Below are 10,435 nucleotides of genomic sequence, written 5' to 3' on the forward strand. Positions count from 1 at the left end.
GAACGTCTACCTGTCTGTGGGGTGAAGTGGACGTAGGTACGTCCCCAGGAGACTCTGTAGCTCCCTTGAATATTCACTCTCTGCCTCCAGGATGTTCTGAAGGACCTGTGAGAGAGACGGAATTAGTAAAAATAAATCCTGTTTTTTACACTTGTCCATGTTTTCCATGAATCTCTTAAGGAAATGAACAGAAATTTATAAAGAGAGAGAAACATCAAGACAGCTGTGATTAATTGTTGGGTTGAAACGATTAATCGGATTAACTGATTAATCAATTATTGAAATAATACTTACTAATTTAGTCAGTGATTAAGTGCAGTATACACTCAAAAAAATCCAAGAAAAAAATTCAGAGCAATTATGTGAAGACTGTACAAAACATACATTTTGCAATTAAGATTTAAAAAAAAACATCTGTCTGTAGATATATTTTATTTGGGGAATAAAATTTTTATTTTCTAATTTTAAAAAGGAATTGAATATTTTTTTATTCTCATTTTAATGTATTTCTAATTTTGCAAAAAGAAAAAAAAGGATTAAGTTGTTAAATAATCTGTAGAAAGTGCCATATTTTATCTAAATAATCAACATGAAAAATTGATGGTTTAATCAATTACTAAAATGACTGTCAGTTACAGTCCTAAATTATTGGGAAGAAAACGCTGTAAACCTTGTTAAAGATAAGCAAACTGGGCAGTTAAAGCGTCCTGGGGGAGCAACAGCACACCCTCCATCCAGTAGTGCAGTTTACAGTGTCTTAAAAACCGGATTTTCATTTTACCCCACAGGTTCATTTACAGACCTTGCAACAATTACAGAAGTCTAGCAGGCTTGATGTTTCCAACAATTGCACATTTTTAGCTCAAACAAGAAGTGAGTGAGGTGTGAAGCCATCTAAAACAGTAACATATGCTATACTGCTATCACAATCTTATTTCTGACTCATGCTGGTGTTGTGAAAATCTCCTGTTATGAGTCTAAACCTGACAAAATGAAGCAGATTTTATGGAACATCAAGTCTTTGAGGATCTGTGCGTCACTTTTCATGCTCTGAGAGACACATGGCATTTGTGGTGGGAAAATATATATGTGACGGTTTAAAATACATAACTCATCTGTCAATACTGTGTTAAGGTATACACTAGCTTATTTTTAACATGTTTCATGAAAATATGTATTAGTATGGCAAGTGAATGAAATAGGTCAATATAGTTGGTAATCATAAAAATGCCCAAAGCTTACATCTTCATCTGAGCTAGTTTTTTTTTTTTAAATAAATAAAAACAGGATCCTATTTTTTCTTTTGCATTAGGGTCCAGGAACAGCTTTCACTTCAGGCACAACCTGTATGCGAGTGTATAAAGAACACTGAGGCTCCTCGACCAGAGATGAGACCGTCTGCAGAGACTGTGACATCTTGCTACATTATTAAAAACACTCAAACACACTCGCACCAGAAAGAGCCCACCCTGAGGCAAGGCTGCCCCAGAAACCACTGAGATGGAAGAAATAACCTACATTACATTGGCCGCACTCTGTCAACACAGACCTGACGCATGTATGGGTGCCATGTGGGCTCCACAAAATCATGCCATGCTTATATACACACACGGACATGGTTATGAGATGGTCAATTAGATGTGTGAATCAAAAATGATTGATTGCGACAGCCCATGAAGGTGGACACACACAATGTGAAAATCATCCTCTAAGCTTGAGTCACCACAGAAAAAAACAAACAAACAAAATAAATTTTATTTTTACATTTTTTGCAAACCATCATTTTAGCCAAACGTCTAACTTCTGGTAGAAGACTTTCAGCTGGCATGTTAAGTAAACATTAGTGAGCGCAATAGGAGGTCGGATTTCTTGACATACTGATGCTTATGGAGAACCAAAACCGACATAATTAAAAATAAAAGAATACATTTATTCCTTTATTTATTCTTTTATTTATATATTTATTCTTTTATTTCTTATTATGCATAAATATATATTTAGTTTTTCCTTTTCCTTACATGAGTTTCCGTCAAGTAATGTATATATTTTCTTTTTCATTTCCCCTAAACATGCGTTTTGTCAAGAAAAATAGACATTTTGCTTTGTCCTTTTTTGCTTCTCCCTTTTCTGCTTGCTGTATTTCTGCTTGATCTTTATCCATTTGCTCTATTTCTGCTGCATCAATATGTTAATGAGGAGAGCTGTCCAGCTCCTCTACTATTGGCCAATAGAGCTTTGAATCTTATTGAATACGACTTGACATTTTAAAAGAGGGTAGTCTGTTTCATGTAAAAGCATGAATTACCACTTTTTTGGATCAGTTGGTCATTAGGCAAAGCATTTATTAACATTTATTGACAGGAGTGTTCAGTTCGGAAATTTGTTGACAGCCCTAAGTGAACCTCCGAGCGCTGAGGAGGGAGCTGGAGAACAGCTGGCTGAAATTAGCGTTCATAAATCGGATCAACCTAGAGCTAAACGCTGCTTTCTTGGCGGACAACTCACAACTAACGTCACTGCAGTTGGTAGCACGTTAAAACCATCGGGATAAAGTTTGTTTTAGTCTGTGGCCTGTAAAAAAATGCACCGAGCGAGCTGAACGGCCAACAACGTCTCGCGTAGTGACGCTGGTTCCAAAGCTCCATTGGCCAATAGTAGAGGAGCTGGACAGCTCTCCTCATTAACATATTGATGCAGCAGAAATACAACAAGCAGAAATACAGCAAGCAGGAAAGAGAGAAGCAAAAAAAGACATACCAAAATATCTATTTTTCTTGACAAAACGCATGTTTAGGGGAAATGAAAAAGAAAATATATACATTACTTGAGGGAAACTCAAGGAAAAACTAAATATATATTTATTCTTTTATTTATACATTTATTCTTTTATTTATATATTTATTCTTTTATGTTTTATTATGTCGGTTTTGGTCCTCCATAGATACTCACCATGTTGTAATAGGTCTTTGAGATGATGCTGGTGTCCAAACTTTTTGGGGGACTTTTCAGAGTCCCACACTTTGGCTTGTCTGCTGTTTTGTCTAAAAACAGAACAAAGTCTTACTGCTCCAATCAGAGGACAACACATGTTACAAGCACAATATTAAAGTGCATCTCTGTTTGTTAGACCGTCATTGAAAAGGAATTAATGTTCAATTCCTACTATATAGATTCCTTACACCATCACTCCTTTCTATAAAGTGTGATTTATTTAAAATGTGTGTTTTTCTATCGTAATCATTGGAGCTTATAGCTAATGAAACCCCAAAAGTTATCTTTCAGCTTTTGGTTTGATCATTATAGTTCTGCATGACTCCCAACAGGCATGTTGTTATAATCATTCCAGTTAAATACACATTGCAATGTAAAGCCAGGATAAATCTCTGTCTTTTCTGGGTAATGAGCATCTTATTGTACTTAAAAAGATCAAAATGAATGAAACCATTTCAACGGGGCACATGCATCCTCTGCTACATCTCAGCCTGCTGCTGTCTGAGTTGTTGTTTTCCGTCAGGAATTTCCTTTTTAAGTAGCAGCTCAGGAACTTCCTTTCTTTGTGTCCATGTGAAGCTTCCTGAATTTGGAAGCAGCTCAGCAAACCAAGACTATAGACGAGCCACGAGGATCTGATCAACCTGACTGTAGAAGCAGCAGCACAGACTCAACTATAAGTGCAGTTCTTACAGTGTCTGATGCCAATCGTTATAAAGAAGTGAAAATCCAAACAGCACGTTGATATTTCAGCATCTTCAACTAAACGCTTTCCGTATTCGTCAGCACCCACCGCCTCCTTTCAGCTCCCGCACGTAGTTACTGGGGAACCAGCCAGTCTTGTCGTTCAGCGAGCCTTCCCACCAGCCCCCCTCCACCTGCTTGGTCACACAGATGATGTCACCCTTGGAGAAGGAGAGCTCGTCCTCGTTGGTCGGCTGGAAGGCGAAACGCGCTTTGACCAGCAGCTGGCCGCACACGCCGCCGTCCGACATGTCCTACGGTGGAGCGGAGAGGCCGTTTTAATGGGAAAACGTCTGGCTGGAGTTGCGACGCCGGCGTTGGCAGCGTGACTCACCAGGCTGCGGTACTGAGGCTGCTGCAGCTTAGAGGAGCGACTTTGAGTGTTCAGAGAGTCGAACGATTTGATCCGTAGATTGGAGGGGTGCGGCACGCATGTGCCGTCTCCTGGGACGGACAACTCTGCAGGCACACAGCAGGAAGCAAAACCATAACACTCGAAAAGAGATGAACACCTAAGATGGCCCCAAACACCCGACTCTTACCTTCAGTGGCTTTGTTAAGAGCAACTAAGGAGTTTAGTACTTTGGAGAAGTTCAGTCCCTGCAGGAGGTCGCTCACTTCAAAAGGCTTGGAAACAAATAAAAAGTTTTAGCATTATTTTATTTTATATATATATATATTTGTTTTAGCCTAGTCAAAGTTTGTTTTTGAACAACCTAGATAGTGGGCCAAAATTTCTCCACAAAGAATGAGACATACAAAACAAAGGAGTTCTCTCTGACGGAAAAAAAAAAAAAAAAAAGCTTTTCACACCTTTTGAGAAACTCTTCTTTAAGGTAAATGCAATAAATTAATCTGGTTTGCATTCGAAGAAGTACGTCACCCTAAAAATGAAGCAAAACTGAGCCAAATGCTGCATTAATTCTCTGATCCAACTTTGGTCTGAAGGCGGATTAAGTCTGAGCTTCCCTCTTGTAATCGCTCGATCACACATGTTACTGGCAACACATGCAGCCAGAATCAAAACACCTCCGAAGCTCCTAATCCTGTGTAAACCACACACAGCAACATGTTTATATTAGCAAATTGTGAAGATGGAGCCATATGTGATGAGGATTTTAACTTTTAATACATCGTTTCAGATCATTTGCAAGCCAAGGTTTGAGCTTTTTATAGCTTGTTTGTTTTCGGTGTAGTGTCCCTTTTTAAAGGTTATATTGGCAAATTAAACCGCAAAATCTGAACAGCATAACGAGCCAAACACTTCCAGATACATTCTTTTGCATTTGGCTTGGGTTGCTAATCTCACCAAAACACTTTGGGGCGACTTTGTGCCAACTGACTACAGCGAACGCACAACGACCCAAAACTTCACCGACTGGTAATCGAGGGTAAAATTAGGTAAAAGAAAGAATACAATTATACAGTGAGGCCTCTGCCTGAATAAAAGTTTTATTTATGCTGCAATTAATCTGTCAACTGTTGTTTCCACACGCCATAGTCTTAACATTCGATTTTAGAGAATAATAGCTTCTATCAACTTCTGTTAAATTAATTTAATCTTTATATAATAAATGGAAACAATATCCATTTGTTTATTTAAAAAAAAAATCACAAGACAAAATTTAAGGTCTACTTAATGAAAAATATTAACCAAAGCCGACATCCACTAAGCTGAAGTTAAAAGCAACTCTAAGGAAAAGCAGGACTGGAATGAGATGCAGTGAAAGTCGGAGCTTAAAGCTTTAACCAAATGATTCCTGTATATTTTATGAGTTTACCAAATGAATTTCACTAAAAGGAGGAGCAATTTTCTCCTCTTCAAATCAGTTTTAGTAGAAAAACATAACTTTCAAAAACCTTATAATCAGAAAAATGAACTTTAAGGTAAGATTAAATACAGCTAATATTTTTACTTTGTCGCCATGTGCTTAAAACAAAAGTTTGTGATAGCTTAAGCTGCTCACTTGACTACAGTTTAAATGGTTTACAGCTACAATGAGGTAGCTTTTCTACAACTACAGTCAAACGTCCAGCAGCGTTTTTTTGTTTTTTTTTATCTGACCGCTTCCTGCGCTGCTTCCGTTAATCAAAGTCCGAGTTGCCCTCCTCTGTGTAATCCTCTTCTGTGGGACACTCGGTCTGGCCTGCCCTCCGCCTGCTTCACGACTGTCTGGGGGAATTACTCCCGACTGCTCGTAACGGAGACCTTGGCTTCCAGTGACATGGCTGCCATTCCTCTAATCAAGCTGATTGGAAAATCCACTGGATGCCTGGCAGACTACATTACATCAGCCCACTCTTCCCCTCCCCCTCATTTTATCCATTTTATGCTCTCACCATCCCTCCTCAAGGATTCAAGATTTTTTATTTTTTTTTTTTGAATAAAAAAAGCCCATCTGTCTTACAAATCCACAGTAGAACCTTGTTAGGAGTCCACATGCTGCACTATCTCTTCCATTATGATCCCACTCTTCTTTTTCCCACGGCTAAAATCAATACTGTGTGAGAGGATGTTTGTCGTTTTGAACATTATTCTCTGGCTCTCTCTGCATACTCTCTGAGAAGGAGGTCATAACCTGCCATGACCCATTTAGAAATGCAAACAGAGAGGCAAACGCCCTGCGTTGTCCTTTTGAACTGTGACAGAAAGACAAATACCAGATTGTCCCTGAATTTACTTTATATCCCACCGACAGAAGATTAAAAAACATCAAAATGCACTGTGATCCTATTCAAGACGCGTTCATTTAGGAATCAGTTCCACAGACTTAACATTCCTGTCAAGTAAAAAAAAAAAAATGGAAAAAAAAAACAACAACATCCTATCAAAGTGAATCTGTGCCTCCTGTTTCCATAACTACCAATGAACCACAGGCAGCAAATACATATTTTGGGAGCAGCCAATGTGACAAAAATAATCTCTCTCGCTTGTTTTGAATCTGCAACCAAAGTATTTGCTACCCTACAGATTTTTTTTCAATGTTTTCATTTTCAATATGAAAACACCCCCCCCTCCCCAAATAAGTATTTGGAATAAGTTGTGGTGCAGGACCACTGCTTTGCAGAAGTCAGTGATACTGGAGGGCAACAATAATTAATCATGCCACAGCAGTTAAACCAGACTTAACTCCTGACTTTGACTAGGCTACTCCAGGCCACCTTCATTTTGCTTTTATGAGTCTTTCTTGCTGGTTTGCATTAAATCACAATCCTGACACATTACTCAAAAGTACTTCAGCTTAAAATTGACAGCCAGACATTTTCCTTGACATAATTCATTGTTGCAACAAATACAGCCCATAGATCATTTCTTGATTCTAAAAGTCTCAAAGCAGTCATGCCTTAATATGGATCATAAAACTGATTTTACAAAGTTAGCTAATCACAGTCAATCAGTGATTTATTAAGAGGTGGTAATAATATTCTCACTTTGGGGTCATAGTAATATAAATAGCTTTAGAAACAACTGCAAGCTAAAGAAAAGCAATAAAATACAGTCTAATGAAAGAGCAGCATTGAGACTGACAAGCCATTTCAAAATCAAGACCATAGAGTCTTGGTAGTTAATATTTGTAGACTCAAAGTGACAAAACAAAGGCACTTTTTATGATAAATTTCCATATAAAAAAGCCCGTTACTCTTGCTGTCTCGCAGCTTTAAGACACGACTTATAAATTGTCAAAATAACATTTTAAAGGCGGTTCTACACAAGAAAAACAAAGCTACACGTGTTTCTTTATTGTTTTTTGTTGTTGTTGTTGTTGTTTTTTAATAACCTCGCAGTGTAACTAAATAAATACACAACTGATGGAGTGACTCACCTCTACACTGAAAGCCCCGCAGCCCTTAATAAACTCCGCAATGTTCCTCTGACACTCGCTGTCGCTCCTCGGTTCCTGGATAAACTATGAATTAAAAGAAAACCGGGTCAGTTTCAAATACTCTTCTGAAGCGGTAATTAACCCCTATGGCAGATTTTAAAGAGTTTCCTTGACTGACAGACGTCTTTTTTTAACCCACAGACGTTCAGGCTGTGCACTTGCTGCTTTCCAGGATCGAGCAACCTAATCAGCACAACTTCCGGTTTTACCTTTCAAAGTAAAGCAAACCATTGCCAAACAAGCTTAAAATGCGACTTTTTATTATTTTATTTTATTTATTTATTTAATTAATTTTTTTTTTTTTTTGCTTTATAGCGATAACTAAGCACTCAATATTATTTCATCGAGTGCTTATGCATTTCTAATCTATAATACCCCCAGAAAGAATGTAAAGCTTTCAAGAATTAAACAGTTGCTTCCATTGACGTCTGGTGACATGATTGTTCTTTAATTTATTTTTGAAGAGCGCTTTCTCTCTCCCCGTGGTTTAGTTTTGTTGTTATTTACTGTGTTGTTTTACCAAAAGCTATTTAAAATCAAATTTTCAGTCAAACTTTAATTGCAATTGCGCAAAGCTAAAGGAGGATGTGACGTTAACAGACGCATAGTCCATTGTCCATGAGTCTTGGGGGCGTGGTTGGATATAAATGTCTGAATGTGTCGTCGTGCTCTGGTGCAAATGGGAATAACCTTGCACACCTGTGAGATTATATGGTTTAAAAAAAACATAAATAAGGATTTGATTAACTACTGATTGTTGTAAAGGAAAACGTGAACTTCGCCAAAATAAGAAATGGCAGGTCAAACTTAAAACCAAAAACAAAAGTTATCAGCCCCAATAAAGAGCTGAGTATCTTTATTTCTAAGCAATTCAAGAGAGTTTGTTTTGTTTTTTATACGAGTTTGAATTCCCTTTGTGGCCAAGCTTGCAGAAGACCGGTTGTTGTGAACAATCGCATGACTTTAATGCCTTTCATTGAATTGAGCAAACAAAAATGTTTGGGAAATTGGGACACAGACTTTGATGCATATAGGGACAATCTTGTGATTTTTATTTATTTTTTGTGTTGGAGTCAGACCTACATCTATCAAACAAACAGCTCATGCAGATGAAATATCTGCGTCTCAAAGCTACTGATACCCAGAAAAAGACTGATCTGTGGCTCTCTAGTTACATGTGTTTGGGTTTCTTCTTTTCTTAGTTTGCATATCAGAATCTTGTTGTGTTTGGATGATCAAACTGAGGCATTTTCCCCATTGCAGTATATTTCAACTGCTCTTCGTTACCTAATGTTTTATTTAAACTCCATTGTGAACATTTTTTATTAAGTTTAGCTGTTTACCCAAATTGCCAGCCATATTAAACATGTTCTTGTTGTTGCTTGTTTTTAAAATGTCAAAAGTATTTTGCAATTACACTTTTTCATATTTACATACGCAGTACATTTCAAAACAACAACACTTTTGTTTTAATTGCCAAGTGTAACAATAGCCATCAAAAATAATTGTGATCTAGATTTTTTTTTTTTTTTTTTCGTTTTTACAAAAGTAGGACATAGGCATTAATTAAGATCTGAGCGCAAAATACCGAAAACATACTGTAGCCTATTTGGGACCTCCAGTTATTATCTTTTTTTAATAATTTGATCATTTTTACTCATAATGTACCGTAAAAAGCATTTCAGATTAGTGGAAAAATCAGTCGTCCGTGTGGTTTTCCATTTTTAGACTGCTTACTTTGTCCACCGTCCCGGGTCTGAGTCGCTCCAGCAGCCTGCACAGAACCACTCCATCCTGCAGGGACGCCTGGAGGAAAGCCTCTGGATCCGACACGCTCTTCTTGGGAGACTCCAGGACCCCAAGCGTGATAAGCCACGTTACCGTCTGCTCTGCCGAATTCATGATTTGGCGTCTCGGATCGTCCTACAGCAGCAGCTCAGTCAGTCCAGGCTGGGTGAAAACCCCGCAGCCTGGAAACAGAAGGAACGGAGCTGGAAGTGAGAAACAAGATCGCTCCTTCCTCCTCCTCCTCCTCCCTCTTCCTCTCCTCTCTTCCTGAGGATGTTGGTATCTCCTTGCTTTGTGCACAGCTGTAGCGGCCAGCAGATTCACCAAGCTAGAAGGTGTAAGAAATGACTTCCTTTGGCAGTTTTCAAAGTAAAAGTGGAACTCTGTAAAGGGGTCGATCTCCTGCACCTCCTCTCTGTGCTACTTTTGCTGTCTGAAGACATGCACCACACCCAACCAACAACAACCAATCAGAGTCGGGAGGGAGGGCCTTAGCGATGTCAATCAATGTTGAAAACCCAGAAATTGGGTTTTTGCTAACAGCAAGCAACCATTATCAAAATCTGTACACCTGAAGACTTAAATCAGTGCTTTTAATTTGAAAGAAACTCAACTAATTTATGTTCCGTCGCTCTGTAATTTTCACCATAAGCAGCACAGACACAGAGATGTAATCACAAAAAATTTGATGGAAAATTATCCACATTTCTTGCACCACAAAATCTCTTATACAGCATTTATAATGTAAACACATATATTAATTAAATAATACGACAAATTGGGATGAGCAGAAACTGCTAAAGAGCTCATTACTGTCAGGGGTTTAATTTGTTTTATTTATTTAAAACAAATTGTGTTATTTAAAAAAAACCCATAAACATAAACAGTGGCCTGACTGAATAAACTGGAAAAAGTTGTAGAACATGTAAACAGCTCTATCAAAATAGACTCTTACGCCCCCTGTTGGGCACTTTGGTTTCTACAGTTTGCTGAAAGTAGTTTTTCCAACTCTACATCCCAATGTTCAT

At 38.1% G+C, this 10,435-nt stretch overlaps 1 protein-coding gene across 1 annotated transcript; it reads right to left on the reverse strand.

The window, feature by feature from the left end:
* Positions 1–6: 6 nt before the first annotated feature.
* On the reverse strand, positions 7–9,814 carry LOC103133103 (rho guanine nucleotide exchange factor 7-like). Its single transcript, XM_007544872.2, has 7 exons — positions 9,357–9,814; positions 7,560–7,643; positions 4,278–4,362; positions 4,070–4,194; positions 3,785–3,989; positions 2,950–3,041; positions 7–105 (listed from the first exon to the last, which is right to left on the reverse strand). The coding sequence occupies exons 1-7, from the start codon at positions 9,519–9,521 to the stop codon at positions 7–9; spliced, it is 855 nt and encodes a 284-aa protein (XP_007544934.1). The 5' UTR covers positions 9,522–9,814.
* Positions 9,815–10,435: the final 621 nt, after the last annotated feature.

Source organism: Poecilia formosa, unplaced genomic scaffold (assembly GCF_000485575.1).
Source record: "Poecilia formosa unplaced genomic scaffold, Poecilia_formosa-5.1.2 Scaffold2252, whole genome shotgun sequence".
NCBI lineage: Eukaryota > Metazoa > Chordata > Actinopteri > Cyprinodontiformes > Poeciliidae > Poecilia > Poecilia formosa.